Consider the following 18,684-nt stretch of genomic DNA (forward strand, 5'->3'; position numbering starts at 1 on the left):
TTAGTCCTAGCAGAACTGCAATGGGATTCGTGCCTCATTTATTTGGATGATGTTATTGTATTCGGTCGCACGTTCGAGGAGCATTTACGGTTGATTCAAACCTGCAAAATATCATCTTTAACAAGCCTCAGTATATTATTTGGGCCACATTGTTAACGCTTCTGGCATAGCGACAGATCCAGACAAAACGGCATGCGTACTTGACTGGCCAACCCCGAAGACGGTAGGGGAGGTGCGCAGTTTCGTTGGATTTGCCTCCTACTACAGCCGGTTTATTCCACAGTTCATGACAGTTGCAAAACCCTTACACGCTCTGAAGGCCAAAAACCATAGGGTTCAATGGGGGGAGGAGGAGGCTGCGTTTGTAGAGCTGAGAAGTTGCCTCGCTAATACACCCCCCTCGATTATCCAGATTTCTCCCTGCCATTTATCTTGGACACAGATGCCAGTGACCTTGGCATAGGGAATGTTCTCTCTCAAGTTAAAGGCAGGGTTGAGAGGGTTATTTCTTACAGAAGTCGGGTCCTCACACCAGCAGAACAGCGTTATTGTGTCACCCTCCGATAACTTTTGGCCATGGTATACTTCACCCAACAGTATAGGCTGTACCTATATGGCAGGGAGTTCGTTATTCGTACTGACCATGCAGCCCTGCAGCACTCCCTACGAGTGGACCAGCCTTTGGGTCAGCTCTCGCTCTGGCTAGAGATACTGCAAGAGTATTCCTTCCACGTAGTCAATCGAAAGGGCTTGAGGCACTGCAATGCGGACGCATTATCTCGGTTGCCGCCGGAAGAATGGTGTGCATGTGCGTTGGGTGCAGGACGCTGCAGACCTCCTGCAGCCGGCTTGCCAAAGGTCGTGGCTGCGCTCGGCGAGACAGAACCTGCCGGGGTGGTTCCACCCACGCAGTGCCGGCCCGAGCCTCTTGGGGGCCCTAAGCAGAATTTGATTTGGGGGCCCCCCTCCCACCACGCAGACTCATCTGTGCTAGAAGGTGGCCAGGGGGCCCCAAGCAGCCGCTTAGTTCGCTTATGCCTCGGGCCGGCCCTGCACCCACGGATAATTATTTGGGGCTTACACTGCTGGAATAGGGGAAACTCCAAATGGAGGACAGCTCTTGTTGAGGCTGCTGCCCCCCGATTCCTCTCCCCCTCCCTCCTCTTCTTCTTCACTCCTCGCTGCTGCCGCTTCCCCTCTGTGAGACATAACTCTCGGCTGGCCCTTGGCCACCTCGGTCATTCCCTCAAACATTAGTGGGAACTACCCGCACGTTGCTATTCCCCCCGTGCACACGGCTAAAAATAGCGCGGCAGCCGCCCGCGCTATTTTTACCTCACCTCGCCCGCTACGACTCGCGCTAAAAATAGCAGTATGAGGATGCGCGGCCTCGGCGCAGCGCGAGCCCACTGGCCGTACGACTAACCACCAAAACAACCACCACAATACCCACCACCACACCTACCACTGCCACAACTGCAACAACCTCTGTATGAATATGCCCGCGTGTACCCGCGTACCTCGTGGCGCAGTTCCACACACGCGGCACCCACCGCCCGCCCTTGAATTATTTGCCGTCGCAGCCTTTCGGAATCTATTAATTAATCGGAGCTCTTTACCGGCAGGGCTTTAATCCATTGCGTCAACACGGCTTGGTTACTGATTACCTCCTCGGAGCGGCTCGGAACTAATTAAGCAATCTGTGAACGCTACGCTGCCGCTCCTGCACATCCACGCGTTGGTGCGGTGAACCCCCACTAATACCACACGACGCTGCTCCCCCATGCAATAGTGGATCAGCGGCCGGAGGACCTGCCCGTTAATTCCCAGGGCAACAACACGCTACGGATGATAAGGCATGCGCGATAAGCCCCGAGTGAACACGCATGGGTGAGTGCAAACACGTGGGTAAATACGCCCTCGCAGCGCAAGCAACGGCACCGACATGTGGTCGTTTTATCACTGAAAACGCACGCGCTCTTTACGTACGCCCGTACACACACCACGTTCCCACTCTCTCCACACTTCGCAGAAAGCACACGAAACGGTTTATTGATTACTAATGGTTTATTCCCCGTGTGACTGAGATTACCCTCTACGTGAATCGGAGCTGAAATCGGCGAGGAAACCACTCTACCTCTCGACATTCTGAACCCAATTCGCCCGACCAATCAGAGGGCCTGCCCTGTTTTCCCGCCGCTCGTGGTTACGCCCCCCTACCTGCCTGCCGACCCGTGTGTGTGGTGTGTGTCTTAACCGCGGGGGCTGCGCAGCCTCGTCATGACCGTGTAACCTCACGTTGATTCACGGCGCTGCAGTGCAATTTAGCCTGGGGAAAGCCTCAATCAATTCCCTTGCCTCAGGAAAAACCGTGGAGAATGTCCCTCCACGAGGAGGGCTCCTGGGTGAAAACCTGTGGGCCAGGCGACTTTCCCGCGAGGCTCTATGTGGGGGTGGGTGCGGGTGTTCATGTGGGGGGCAGTGAGGGGAGAGCAGTATCGGCCAGGCTACTTGGCGGTGGTGGGACCATAGGTGGTGCGCCGACAGAACGGCTTCGCTGCTGCGGCATCACACTCTCTGTAAACTTTGCGGTGCCACGCTGAAGCAAATTACCACAACCCCACCTCTAAGGGAGTCTCGCGAGTTGTGCTCCAAGAAGGGTTGTTAACATCGTCAGTGCATAGTAGCACCCACTTCCCTGCGGGAAAAACTAACTCGAGGGGTACACGAAATTAACCTGTTGCACCTCGGCCACCGGAAAACACTCCTAACCTCATAACGGGACTTTTATTGGACGGGGACGTCAAATGATGTCCACCATATTGTGGCGGGTTGCACGGAATATGCGTGCCGAAAGCCCCTATTGAAAAAATCTCAGTCCCCGTTACAATCCATCCCCGTGTCCCGAATCAATGAAATGGTGGCACTAGACATCCTGGGACCATTTCCGTGTACTCAAAAGGGAAACAAGTTTCTATTGGTTGGAGTAGACTATTTTACCCGCTAGGCTATGGCTTGGCTGCTGCCTGACCAAACAGAAGCATCCATCGCAGAGGAATTCCTCCATGGCTACGCTTTGGACAAGGGTGCCCCTGAGCAGCTTCTCACTGACCAGGGGCAGAATTTTTCATCCAAACTGCTGCGCGAAGTGTGTGAGACACTAGGCACTCAAAGGATTAAAACATCACCATACCGTCTTCAAACGGATGGGATGGTGGATCGCTTGCACAGAACCATAAAATCTATGCTCTGCCAATTGGTAAATGAGGCACAAACAGATTGGGACTCACATGTTCCGCGAGTTCTCGCAGCACATCGAATAGCCCCACACGCCTCTATGGGATTCTCCCCGCTTTTCTTATGTATGGTCGGGAGAATGAACCAACCATAGAAACTTAATTGGGTACAGCCTCAGGGATGAAGAATAAAACATTCATTTTTGGGCCAATGCACGCTACGCTGAGTCGTGTGTCAAAGGCACGCGAGGCAGCCAGGGAAAACACCGCCAGAGCTAAAGCCGCTAATGAAATGAACACCAGGCGGAGGGAACACGTGCTTCCATGGGCGGTCGGGGACAGGGCATGGGTACATTGCCCACAGGTACCGCCGGGAACGTCTCCTAAGTTGCACTGCCCATGGCAAGGTCCAGTGAAGGTCATAGAGGTGAAACGGCTGCAGTGTTTATGAATACAGACAGGGCGTCGCCGCTGGTTTATCCACTCGTCACGTCTCAAACCTTATGTGCAACCACACCCAGACAGCTCATCCCCATGTCCTGTATGGCCGACGTCTGGTGTATCTGACGTGCCGGGGCGCTCGGCTACAGAAACTGCACGCCAAAGGGAAGTTGTTGTGCCGCCCACAGTTTCCACGCATCTAAAGCCCGAGTTCGTCAAGGGACGGCAGGTGGACGAACTCTTAACGCTCGGGATGGCACAATATTCTGCATAAGACAAGGGACCGGCATCGAGAACCTGCTCAAAGTGCGCAAGGATGCGCTAGTAGGTCGAAAACCAACCCAGGGGAATTCAAGATCCACCCCTTGAGCTACGTGCGGATGTTTTGTTGTTAAATGTGTTGTTGTTACTGGGTGAGTGGGGTCACACTACTCACCCCTTAAAATAGCCTGTTGAGTTAGCGATCGTCGCACGTCATATTACAAAATGCATTACCGCGGTTCTGCCCTAACGCACTGTTCCACTAAAAATGGTTACTAGACAAGATGGCTAAAACATTTTCTAGTGATGTAAAGACTGTGTCAGTAAGTCTCGAGGTGAAGACAAGGTGTCAGCGAGGCTGCATGCAAAGACAAGGTGCCAGCAAGTCTGGAGGGTCTTGGTTGGGAAATTCCCCAGAAGTCCTTGGTTGGCAAATTTCCCAGAGTGTCCAAAGGGGACAGCTGGGGAAATTTCCCCGGAGAATCCACGAGGATATACGCAGGGCAAGAAGGGATGTTCGGCGTCTGTGGAGAGGGACTCGGGCCATCGTCACTGTCTTCACGTTGTAGCTGTCTTCACGTAATCACTGTCTTCAAGTCATTGCGGTCTGCTCGTTCATACGATCTCCACGTCGGCATTATCTCATGACGACGGGGTCCTATGCTACGTTACGTTAAATAAAATAAACCTCTAAAGATCGAGTCCTCAGTCATAGCGAATATATAATCAGTGTACAGCGTTGACATGCAATTGGCATACATTACACAAAATATATAAAAAACTAATAATTATTATTTTGTGTGGAGGTGAACTTGGAAGATAACGAGAAAAAGTGAGCCACTCAGCGTGCTTCATTACAAGTGGTGGTGGCAGCGGTGACAGCTTTACCCAGGGTCGTCCGGAATCGGAATGAGATGATTAATCCTGGAAAAATGCGGTGAGCTGTGAAGCTCTTTTTCGCAAACTTAACAAAGAGAATGGCCTTGCACGCGTACAAGTTTATAAACTGCATATTTGTTAAGGTTATACTGCACTGGCAACTACATTTTTTGTACCTCATCCCCTCCTTCTCTCAGCGTTTCCCCTGTCCCTCAACCCCGCTCTTGTTGGTTTTCTGTCTGAGAGAAAACTGTCTAAAACATTTCGCCATTCGTGTTAGAGACCACGCTAAATACCGGCGAACAATTGACCACGGCACATCGTGCTTAATTCATTGCCCGGTGATTGCGAGCTGAGACTGGACTGAAAAGGTTGGGAGACCTGATGTTCTTATTTCTGGCCGAATCTGCTTTTCTGGTGACAAGTGAATGCACAGCCCTTGTGTAGAGCCATATCTTGATGAGAGCCTTCTCGCACTGTGCGGGTCCTTTGACTCCACTTCTACAAGCTGGTCAAAGTGGGTTGGTTAATGTTTAAAGTATAAACGCTGAAGCATTATGCTATAGACAGTTGGGTTATGAGGCACTATCCGTCATTGTACTTAAACATATGATGTGTGTTTGTGTGCACTTGGTTGTTTTTGCCAATAAAATTACGTAAACAACCGGGTTTTAGCAGATAAAATAATGAATCATTATTGATATATGCGTTAGGTCATATAATGATCAGGCCAGATTTTCTCAAGACGTTTATCTATACAACTGCATTAAAAGGACAAGTAACTAATTAGTGACGTTTTTGGAAATGGATAATTTTATAGGCATACTAGCGGAAGTACCCGGCTTTGCCCGGGTGAAAAATATATTTCTTAAAAACCTTACATATATATACACAGATACTAAGGTATTGTCAAAGCCCGGTGGGCTGTTTGTACATTTCTCCACCAACAAATATATAAGAGGCTTTCACAAGTCCAAAAAGTTGTAGAAAGTGTAGGGTAAATAGTTGATGTCAAAAGGTTTCCGAAAATTGTGGTCTCCCCCCCCCCCCCCTCAAAAAATATATTTACCCCTCGTAGGTATATATACTAACAACACCTTACATACAACAGAGAAAGTGGTATCTATTGACTCTGTAGTAGTATCTACTGACTGTACCGTAGTATCTACTGAGCCAGTAGTAGATACTGACTGTGTAGTAGTATTTAGTGACTGTAATAACTACTGACCATAGTAGTATTTACTGGGCCTACAGTAGTATCTACCGACTATATACTCGTAACGACTAACTGTATAGTATCTGCTGACTCTATAGTTGTATCCACTGACTATAGTAGTAACTACAAAATCTATAGCAGTATCTACTCACTCTATAATAGTATCTACTGACTCTAGTAGCTACTCACCGTGGTAGTATGTACTGACTGTATAGTAGTATATACTGACTGTAGCAGTATTGACTGACTGTAGTGGTATATACTGACTGTTTTGGTATTTACTATAGCGGTATTTACCAACTCGATAGCAGTATCTACTATCGCTACAGCAGTGTATACCGACTGAGGTCGTACCTGATATCACTACAGCAGTGCATACTGCTGTGTTGGTACCTGTTATGATGACAGCAGTGCATATTGTGGTGGAACCTGCTATGAATACAGCAGTGCATATTGCTGTGATGGCATCTGCTATGATGAGAGGAGTACATATTGTGGTGGTGGTACCTGGTATGATAACAGCAGTACATACCGAGTGTGGTGGCGCATGCTATGACGACAGCAGTACATACTGTGGTGGTAGCTGCTATGATGACAGCAGTACATACTGTGGTGGTGGTGGTACCTGCTCTGATGAGAGCAGTACATACTGTGGTGGTGGTACCTGCTATGATTACAGCAGTGCATATTGACTGTATTCATCATTCACCCTCACCATTCACCACTCACAACTCACCCTTACCACTCATCCTCACCACTCACCACTCCCACTCACTATTCACCATTCACCCTCACAACTCACCACTCACCAATCTCCCTCACCAATCTCCCTCACCACTAACCCTCACCACTCACCTTCACCACTCACCCTCACCACTCACCCTCACCAATCACCACTCACCCTCACCACTCACTCTCACCACTAACCCTCACCACTAACCCTCACTACTCTCCCTCACCACTCTCCCTCACCACTCACCACTCACTCTCACAATTCACCCTCACCATTCAGCCTCACCACTCACCCTCACCACTCACCCTCACCACTCACCGTCACAACCACCACTCACCCTCACCACTCAACCTCACCCTCACTACTCACCATTCATCCTCACCAATCACCATTGACCAATCACCACTCACCACTCACCACTCACCCTCACCACTCACCCTCAAAACTAACCACTCTCTCACCACTCACCCTGACCACTCACCACTCATCCTCACCAATCACACCCTCACCAATCACCAATCACCACTCACCCGCACTGCTCACCCTCACCACTCACCACTTACGCTCACCCTCACTACTCACTAATCACCACTCATAACCGCCACTCACCCTCACCACTCACCACTCACCCTCACCACTCACCCTCACTACTCACCACTCATCCTCACCACTCATCCTCACCAATCACACCCTCAACAATCACCACTCACCCTCACCACTCACCCTCACCACTTTCACCACTCACCACTCACCCTCACAACAACCAGTCACCCTCACCGCTCACCACTCACCCTCACCACTCATCCTCACCAATCACACCCTCACCAATCACCACTCACCCTCACTGCACACCCTCACCGCTCACCACTCACCCTCACTACTCACCACTCATCCTCACCAATCACACCCTCAACAATCACTACTCACCCTCACCACTCACGCTCAACACTCACCCTCACCACTCATGCTCACCACTAACCCTCACCACTCATGCTCACCACTAACCCTCACCACTCACCCTCACCACTCACTAATCACCTCTCACAACCGTCACTCACCCTCACCACTCACTCTTACCACTCACCCTCATCACTCACCCTCACCACTCACCCTCACACAACCACTCACCCTCACTACTCACCCTCACCACCAATCCTCACCAATCACACCCTCACCAATCACCACTCACCCTGACTGCTCACCCTCACCGCTCACCACTCAACCTCACCCTCACCACTTACGCTCACCCTCACTACTCACCCTCACCAATCACCCTCACCACTCACCCTCACCATTCACCCTCACCAATCTCCCTCACCACTCTCCCTCACCACTCTCCCTCACCACTCACCCTCACCACTCACCAGTCATGCTCACCACTCACCCTCACCGCTCACCACTCACCCTCACCACTCACGCTCACCCTCACCACTCACCCCTCACTAATCACCACTCACAACCGCCACTCACCCTCACCACTCACCCTCACCACTCACCCTCACCACTCACCCTCACTACTCACCACTCATCTTCACCAATCACACCCTCAACAATCACCACTCACCCTCACCACTCACGCTCAACACTCACCCTCACCACTCATGCTCACCACTAACCCTCACCACTCACCCTCACCACTCACTAATCACCTCTCACAACCGTCACTCACCCTCACCACTCACTCTTACCACTCACCCTCACCACTCACCCTCACAACAACCACTCACCCTCACAACAACCACTCACCTTCACTATTCACCCTCACCACTCATCCTCACCAATCACACCCTCACCAATCACCACTCACCCTCACTGCTCACCCTCACCGCTCACCACTCAACCTCACCACTCACCCTCACCAATCACCACTCACCCTCACCACTTACCACTCACTACTCACCCTCACCACTCACCCTCACCATTCACCCTCACCACTCTCCCTCACCACTCTCCCTCACCACTCTCCCTCACCACTCTCCCTCACCACTCTCCCTCACCACTCACCCTCACCAGTCACGCTCACCACTCACCACTCACGCTCACCACTCACCCTAACCACTCACCACTCACCCTCAACACTCACCCTCACCACCACCACTCACCCTATTCCCGTTTTAAAAACTTACTTACGTGTCGCCAAGTATGCTTGAGGGTGATTGGTGATTGGTGAGGGAGAGTGGTGAGGGTAAGTAGTGAGGAATAGTGGTGAGGGTGAGTTGTGAGGGTAAGTGGTGAGGGTGAGTGTGAGTGGTCAGTGATAGTGAGTGGTGAGTGATAGTGAGTGGTGAGGGTGAGTGGTGATGGTGAGTGAGGGAGAGTGGTGAAGGAGAGTGGTGAAGGTGTATATATTTTTGCCTATGATGACAGCAGTACATGCTGACGTTTTGTATGTTAAATGTAAAAGCTAAATGTGTGAATGTGTGTGTCGGAAATGTTAAGCAAACGTGGCGACACGTAAGTATATTAAACGGGAATAGGGCAATTCTAAAGGAATCTACAACCTTCGATGATTCCTTTGCGCGATTCAAAGAATCGATTCCTGGCGCGTAAGAGGTTTCCATTTTTAATTACAGAGTTTTATTTTCATTGGTATGTTATGTTTTAAGTTTTCAGGAGTTTTTAATTATATTTTTGCCCCGGTCAACGCCGGATATTTCCCATTCGTAGCAGTTTATATCGACTCTATAACAAACTTATATTAAACGGGAATAGGGCGATTCTAAATGAATCTACAACCTTCGAATTCTTTTCGCGATTCAGAGAATCGATTCTTGACGCGGTCGGGTTTAGAATTTTAATTACACAGTTGTATTTTCATTGGTATGTTATGTTTTAAAGTTTTCAGAAGATTTTAAATGTATTTTCCCCAGGGCAACGCTGGTTATATCGAGTTTATACCACAAAGTCGTCGCCTGAGACATGTGGGGTGTCGAGGCCTAGTACCGTGCAGAGCCTCCGGCCTCGCCTAGATTGTCCATCCGGCCGAGGCTGGGTGCTGTGGCCGTTACCCCCCCCCCCCCCGCGCTACAATAATACTGTCTAATCGCTATAATTTTATTATCTACCGACCCTATGATAATAATTGCACACATTGGGGTGGGGGGGGGGGGAGTGAAGAGGACGTGAAACTTTGATGAATTTACTTCAGCGTCGCGTGTTAATGCGTGCGCATATTTTTAACGGGAATTAAAAATGGCGTCTACCCTGCAGCGACGGCGTTGCTGCCCGTTGCCAGGGGCCAACCGCCCGTTGCCAGGGGCCAACCGCCCGTTGCCAGGGGCAACCGCCCTTACGCATGCACAACGGCGTGCTTCGTTACACGCCGGTCGGCAATAGTAAATAAATAAATAGAAATCGCACTAAATCGATAATCGGCTCATTTATCGCCATTATATATAAGCGACTTTCTGACGATTACAATTGCTAAACCTTGAATTTGGGGTCTAGGGATGGAGCGGTGACAATGTAACAACTCGTTACGTGAGTGTCTTTTCAGCCCTTGCAGTTCATGTGCTTGCAAACTAAGACTGAACTGATGAGTGTGATTTGTTTAACATTCCTAATCATACAGAGTGAATTGAATTACACTTGGCTGTAATGGATATCAGCACCTCCGAGATCCCTCCTAGAAATGCAATAAAGAAAGCGATACATGAGCATTTCTGTGCGAATGTTTTGGTGTTTTCCTCTTGAACATATCTTTTTTGTAGATCATTGACAGATCTTTGCTCACCTAAAGCCACACACTCATTCATAATGGTCCTGACTAAACCTTTGTTGAAGTAATGCTCTCGTGAAAACGAGCATGGAGACCAAATAAAAATGTCTCATGTAAATAATTGGCATTTGTTGAATGAAGCAGCTTTTATAAAAGTTCTATGATGCATGTGGCGTGGATATCACTTTCTTTATAACCCGGCTAACTGTGGTCGCTTGCCATTCGGAGCTGGTGGACACTTCCCAGAGGTGTGGACTCGAGTCATGTGACTTGGACTCGAGTCAGACTCGAGTCATGAATTTGATGACTTGCGACTCGACTTGGACTTGCATAACAATGACTTTGTCCCACCTATGAGATGTGGACTCGAGTCATGTGACTTGGACTCGAGTCAGACTCGAGTCATGAATTTGATGACTTGCGACTCGACTTGGACTTGCATAACAATGACTTTGTCCCACCTCTGACACTTCCATTGCCAAACAACTACGAGTAACATATCAAAGAGAACGCCTGCACACGTTAAAGTTTATAAACGGCATATTTGTTAAGGTTATACTGCACTGTCAACTACATTCTTTGTACCTCACCCCCTCCTTCTCTCAGCGTTTCCCCTGTCCCTCAACCCCGCTCTTGTTGGTTTTCTGTCTGAGAGAAAACTGTCTAAAACATTTCGCCATTCGTGTTAGAGACCACGCTAAATACCGGCGAACAATTGACCACGGCACATCGTGCTTAGTTCATTGCCCGGTGCTTGCGAGCTGAGACTGGACTGAAAAGGTTGGGAGACCTGATGTTCTTATTTCCGGCTGAACCTACTTTTCTGGTGACAAGTGCACGCACAGCCCTTGTGTAGAGCCATATCTTGATGAGGGCTTTTTTAAACTGTGCGGGTCCTTTGACTCCACTTCTACAAGCTGGTCAAAGTGAGTTGGTTAATGTTTAAAGTATAATGCAATAGACAGTTGAGTTATGATGCACTATCCTTCGTTGTACTTAAACATAGGATGTGTGTTTGTGTGCACTTGGTTGTTTTTGTCAAAAAAAATACATAAACAACTGGGTTTTTGCAGGTAAAATTATGATTCATAATTGATATATGCCTTAGGTCATATAATGATCAGGCCAGATTTTCTCAAAAAGGTCATGTAATGTTTGTAGACCCATAGCTTCATGAGGGCCTCCTGGCATTATGCTTAATTGCCCATACTTCAGCAATCTGATCAAGGCAGCTTGGTTGAATTTAGGGAGCATTAACCCTGGATTTTAATAGGGTATAAGAATGTTTTTGCTGCATTGAAGTCTTTGGTACATGTCGATTGGATGAGTGTATGTTTGCTGCCTTTTTTTCGTAACACCTTGCAAGGTGAGTGCTGTGATCTGAGTTTCATTTCCCAGCTGTGTTGATGCGCTGTATGATGGGTGATCATAACATTTAGCGCCTGTCAAATGAAACATAATTGGCTTGAAATTGTCATTTTGTCTTTCGAAATATTTAATGTTGTCATCAAGGCCCTTGGTCCACCTCTGCTGCATTTTGTCTATTCCCATCCATTGCAGGCGTTTGTCACGTATGTGCAAAAACTCCTCTACACATGACATTACTTCCCATCAACCCTTACCTTCATCTTGTCGAAAAGGACAAATTCTGACTGAGCAAAATCGGGTAACAAATAAAAGTTTAATGAAGAATCAGTTCAAACCTACTTTGGGTAGCTGTCGTCACTGCAATGAGGCTACGTTGTGTGATGCATTCGCCTAGAAAGAACCATGCTCTGAGTCACCTTTTCTCGCTGTGTTTGTCATCTTGGTTTCTCCCAGCCACCACAGTTCCTATCATCTCTCCATTTATGGTTTTTCCTCTTAAGAAGAAATCCGTTCTGATCTGACCTTTTAAATACCATAACACTTTTGAAATTATTGAAACAGATAACTTCTTCTTAAACATCTTGGGAAGTGGATATTGATTTTTTTTCCAATACCTACTATAATTATATTCAGGATCAATGTGGTGAGCCCTTGTATAATACTGTCGCGTCATTCTGCTATTTAAATTGTCTGGGACTTTTACAATCACAACAACATGGCCCCCATCTTGCTGACACCTTTGTCATTGCTTAGTTTTCAGTGCAGATTAAGATCTCTGACATGTTGCTGATTACTACTATATCTGATGGGTGTCTAAACGGTGATTCTTTGTTATAAATACATCAAATACTTAATACATTTGTAATCAGTCCACCAGACGAAAGTTGAGATGACACACTTATCTTTATTTTCTACACGAGCTAACGCTGGGTGCGACCACTCCATTCCAAATCCCACCAGGAAGTGCCCCGATCGCCCCGCCTCATCCTGTGACGTCACCACTCTCCTCCTTGGCGTTCCCTATCTCTCACGCCCCGCCTTCTCGTTTCTTTCGTTCGTGACGTCATCTTTAACAGTAACCTGGAATCCCTTGGGTATTTCTACTCCCGGATCGCATAAGTATTAACACTACACATTCATCAATTACACTGACTGAAAACGACATAGAGGGATACATCGCCGAATGTAGGGGTTAGGTTCCTGGAAATGCAGTTTTGGGCAAAGCTGTATTACACCTATGATAAACCTTACAGGAAAAAAGGGTTGCATTCCCCTGTCTAAAATTATCACCCCCTTCCTCTTTATCCAATTCTACATGATATCCTCCTTTGTCATTGTACTAAAGGATGTTGAGTCACTCTCCATTGCGTTTGTGTGTATACACTCTTTATTTTTCAATTTTACCTCCACACAAAACCCATTATTCTTTCTGCACTGTGATTCTCACGCCAAATGCTCACTCCTGACACTGAATTTCCAGCCTTACGTTCGACCCTAACACTATAACTTGAACATAAATTAATTGCCCTCTAGGCATCTGTTTGACGAACATCTTCAACGAGTGGATTGCGAGATGTATGCAGCAATGCGAACATTTGAATTTTGTCTGTGAGAGTGCTTGATGATTTGTCATCCAGGCGTCCATTTGACTGACGCCATTAACGTTTGGATGCTAATATGGTTGCAGCAATATGTAAACATTCCGTTGTGCCTGTTGTGTCTGTTATATTATCAAACAAGCACTAAAAGGGATTATTATACCGTTGTATATATGGGGATGTGTTCCCAACAGCGTTATTTATTTTACGTGAACAATATGCAAGAGCTTCATTGGGGCATCGGGAATAACGCTACTAATAATACAGATGGTAAACATTTCATAACTAATAATTATAATGTTTTATAACATCAGGAAGTATTATGTACAATACTATGTACTCCTATTACACAACAGTGGGAGACGAGGTTGTAGCTACTGCACTCCCAATCCGGGTCATTCTCAAATAAAAGTTCCAGGACTTCTGTAATCTTAGTGATGCCTTCAGCGAAAAGTACAGATATTAAGCATTATTTCATGATAAAAAATAATAATGGATTATATTAGTAAGTATTATGTACTGTATTCACAAGTGCATTCTACTGTACTCTTGTAAGGCAGCAATGGTCAAAATGTTTGATGTGATGAGGTTACTTTTAGATGGAGTCTGATACTCTGTCCTGGTCTGGCGAGTTATCAGCCGGCGAGACGCACTGTAATAACCTTGAAGAAAATATTTATATCTTTAAGAAATGTAATCGTGACCACGATTTGTGAAAATCAAATCACGGGGGTGGGGTCTAGTGGACTCGGAATATTTTACTTCATTGGCTCAGCGAATAATGGGGGCAGGTACATCTACTCAACTGGTGCTGCCGCGTATTCTCTCTAATTAGCGCTGTTGAGATATTTTGATTTCATTTTACTCGTAAAAAATAATCTATCAAAATAAGCGCTATAAGAAATGAGCATTTTTTGGGGTCGTGCTAAGCAAGGACTGCCTTTATGTGTTAATTTTAGCAGTTACAGGCCAAACCTTGCATTCACTTATCAATAGTTATTGGAGCTGCCATACCCCATGCATGCACGGAGGTTTTTCAGCCAAGCCACTCTGAGTTGGAGGCCTGGCTATGGATTTTTGTGATAAGCAAAGTCCAATGTGGATCAAGTATTGGCGGCCCTTAGCAGAAGGAAAACTATCATTGAGCCTTGGCTCACAAGCCAATTTCTCATGCTGGGAGAATCTTTAAAGCCCCCTGTAGTGCAACGAGCCAACAGCTGAAAGATGAGGGGATGGCTAGAATGGAGGTGGCGGGAACCCAGTGGCATCATCAGTGGTGGCGATCCATCGAGACCGCTGAGTAGTGAAGCAGAAATCTGGGGCCCGCTGGAATCAAGGAAGGGGAGAGCAGTGATGACTGAGAGGGATTCTGGGAATGATGGATTGGAGAGAGAGCAAATGTGTAGCTCAAAAGACGTTGCATTCCTGTCCCAGGTTAAAAACGTAGTTGAGAGGGTGGTCGCGTATGGCAGTCACATCCTGTCCACCGCGGAACAGCGGTATTGTGCCATCCACAGGGAATTTTTGGCCATGGTGTACTCCATACAACAGTACAGGCCTTATCTCTATGGCATGGATTTTGTTGTTTGCACGGATCATGCAGCCCTTCAGTACTCCCTGCGAGTGGACGAACCTTCTAGCCAGCTCTCACACTTCAGGTGCGAGATTGTAAATCGGATGTGTTGTCCCGCTTGCCCCTGGTGGAGCATTGTCCATGTTCGTCGGGCGCGGGCCGCTGTAAACCACCTGTGGCGGGGTCACTGCATGTCGTGGCGGCGCTCGGTGAGGGGGAGTCCGCCAAGGTGGTCGTGCTGGGGAACAGCACTTTTAACCTCACGAGCGCCGAGTGGGGGCGGCTGCAGTTGGAGGAGGGATCCCTCATGGCCTTGCGGCATTGCGCTGAGTTGCAGTGCAAAGGGTCTGCTCCCACGGGAGGTCCTCAAATTGTTCTTCATGAAGTACGTTTTATGAGGTGGGACGAGGGGCTGCACCGTCACTGTAGTGTTGTTCCCACCGCCCTGCAAGGCAGGTTTACGCGGGTAGTGCAAGAAGAAAAGATTTTGCACCTCGGGGTGCAAAATACGTTGTTGAATTTGTAGCGTGGTTTTTATTGGCCGGGAATGTCGAGTGACGTGTACCATCTGGTAAAAGATTTCACGAATTGCGCGTGCTGGAAACTGCCGCTGAGAAGTTCCAGTCTCCATTGCAGTCCATTTTGTTGTCTCGGATTAACGAGCTGGTCGTACTCGACATACTGGGACCCTTCCCGGCTACGTAGAGAGGGAATACATTTCTCCTAGTAGGGGTTGAATATTTCTCTCGGTGGCCGATGGCCTGGCCATTGCCCAACCAATTGGCCGCATCTATAGCCAATGAATGTTTTCACGGCAACGTAATGGATAAGGGAGCCCCCAAGCAGCTTCTCATGGATCACGAAAATTCTCATCGAAACTGCTGCGCGAGGTGTGCGACGTGCTAGGCACTAAGAAAGTTAGAACGTCACCATACCATCCCCAAACGGACGGTATGGTCGAACGCCTGCACGTAACTTTGACATCTATGCTCTGTCAGGCAGTCAGCGTCGCACAAACTGATTGGGATTTGCATGTTCTGGGGGTCTTGGCGGTGTACACGATGGTCCCACACGCTTCCACAGGATTTTCACTATTTTTCCTTATGTACGGGAGAGAGAATGAACTCCCCATGGAGGTCCAATTAGACATGTCGGGGGGCAAGCAACAAACGGCATTGCCCATGCCCCTGCAGGTTACGCTGAGTTGCAAGTTGGCAGCACGCGACGCGGCTAGGATGGTTGCTCTGCTAAACAAATAGCTATGTAGTTCAGTTTGCAATTTCGAGTTTGCGTTTTAAGTCAATGTAGGTTTTTAATATGTCATGAAAGCTGGCGGCCAATGAAAAGAACGCGGGGAGGCATGAGAGTGTGCTTCCATGGGTCATAGAGGACAGGGTTGCACTGCCTGCAGGTGCCCTTGGGAACATCCCCTAAACTGCATCGGCCATGGCAGGGTCCCGCGGAAGTGGAGGAGATTAAACGGCCACAGTGTGTGTGTGTATACAGGTGGGCCGTCGCCATTGGTTTGTCATCCGTCACGGTTGAAACCATGTCCCTCCCCAAACTGACAACTCATCTCCAAGCACTGTACGGCCGGTGTCTGATGTGTCAAACGAGCTGGGGGAATCGGCCACGGAGAGCGTGCGTCAGAAGGATTGTGTTATGCTGCCCACAGTCTTAGAGCCCCTGAAGGCAATGGGGTCACGGAATCCCGCTGCATGCGATGGACCACTGGCTACAGCGCGGTCAACGTGTGATAAGGAATCAGGGGGGGAGCCGACCCCTTTTAAGGCTTTTATGCAAGTCCCCATCGCCCTGAGAGAAGACAAAGTTCGCCCTCAAGGATGGATCGAAATGTGTTATGTTCCATTAATAGGAATTTCCCTGTGTGTGTGTGGATACGCAGATAAACCCCATCAGCATGTCCTTAAACCGTGCATTGAGGTCCTCTTGCCTGAGATAATTTTCAACCCAACATTGAGTAACTGTGACCGACTCACAGCAGCAGCAGAAAAAGACAAACTGTGGACTGCTTCTGACCAAATTCACAACAGAAGTCTCAACGCACAAGCAAAGTAACTTCTACTATTCTGATAATTTGTTTTTTACCCTTCTATCTGGCAACAAAACTGACACCTTTTTACAAGGAGTCATGTTTGCATAGACTGCAATACCTGCAGTCATAATACAAACAAAAGAACATAACTCTGAGTTGTGCGCCTTTTGGCGTCATCTGGTCCAACACCATGTGAGACTAGGCTCTAAGGAAAGCTGTCTCGGGTGTGGACCAATCAACTTCAAGGACAGTGCACATTATCAGAGTTATGTTCTTTTGTTTGTATTATGACTGCAGGTATTGTGGTCAATGCAAACATGACTCCTTGTAAAAAGGTGTCAGTTTTGTTGCCAGATAGAAGGGTAAAAAAACAATTATCAGTGCATACATTCTCAGAGTTGTGTTTTTGTTTGCATTATGACTGCAGGTATTGTGGTCTATGCAAACATGACTCCTTGTAAAAAAGGTGTCAGTTTTGTTGCCAGATAGAAGGGTAAAAAAACAATTATCATATTTTCTTTTTTTACTGGCAAATGAGGTTCCAATGGTGTAAATTCTACTATTCTTTCAGATCCCCACCGTCTACTGAGCAGTGATGCTGGGTCTGACCAAAATCCTTCATTGCTACCTGTGGTCTACCAACCTGTCCTCCAATGTTTTTGCCAATCATTCATTGGCAATGCTCTCTGTTCTATATCTTCCTGTACTTTCTCAATCGAACACATTCTCTGTGCCTCTGCTTCTCAATCATTGTACTGTATTTTAATTGTCCTCGTCATTTGCGTATATTTTAATCATGAATTTCTCCTAACTCCACATTATTCCCTTATGCCATCCTTTTATGCAGTTTTTTTCATTAATCTGTTTAGCTCAAACTCTAGCATTGTGATGAACATAACATTACGGTATTGGCACAATCTGTTCCGTAATTATAGTTTTCGTTTTCATTTTATTGTCTTTGAATTTTCAGTTTTATCAACTTTTTCCAATCAATTTGTTATTCAACTCCTTTTTATATTTCAACTCCTTCATCAAAATGTCAAGTGTGTAACTACTGTGATCGTAAAACATAATCTTCTCATATATGTTGTTATTATGCCCGTTTACCCAGGAAAACATCATTGAGTCTAAATATGTTTTTTCATGAGGTTTCTGCTAAGTATTGACAATAGTCAGGAGCAATGTTGTTGTGATGGTGTAACGGCAATAAAGTGATGTGCAGCTAAGTTTTCAACATTGCCATGTTTTGTCCAACACCATTTACATTTTGTGGAATCTGGAGAAAACCCATGCCGAGCAGGGAGACAGAATAGAAGTTCCACACAGTCACGCTCACTCACACGCACACTCACCCTCATACAGAACAAGGTGAAAACATGCCAACTTCACAAAAAAAGGCACCCGAGTCTGGAATTGATCCAGGACCCGCAGGGTGTGCATTCGCCAGTCTGGTGTTAATCCGGATTAACGAGGGTGAGTAAAGCATTCTTGAGTGCGGAAGGGCAGACAGTAGATTTATGATGGTCGGTACGTCACAAGAGGGGGTGGGTGGCCAACACCATGCCCGCTCACTCTGCTCTCCCGGTTCTCGCCATTGGCTGAAGG

General features: G+C 47.4%; 1 protein-coding gene across 1 annotated transcript in view; it reads left to right on the top strand.

Annotated features, from left to right (window-relative positions):
* The window catches only part of LOC144953511 (interferon-induced very large GTPase 1-like), a 42,364-nt gene that overhangs the window by 2,318 nt on the left and 21,362 nt on the right, over positions 1 to 18,684 (top strand). Inside the window, exon 2 of the mRNA XM_078884055.1 lies at positions 15,157 to 15,385. Coding sequence (XP_078740181.1) covers positions 15,157 to 15,385 — 229 coding nt within the window. The remainder of the gene's footprint in view (positions 1 to 15,156; positions 15,386 to 18,684) is intronic.

Source organism: Lampetra fluviatilis, chromosome 77, assembly GCF_964198595.1.
Source record: "Lampetra fluviatilis chromosome 77, kcLamFluv1.1, whole genome shotgun sequence".
In the NCBI taxonomy this organism is placed as follows: domain Eukaryota; kingdom Metazoa; phylum Chordata; class Hyperoartia; order Petromyzontiformes; family Petromyzontidae; genus Lampetra; species Lampetra fluviatilis.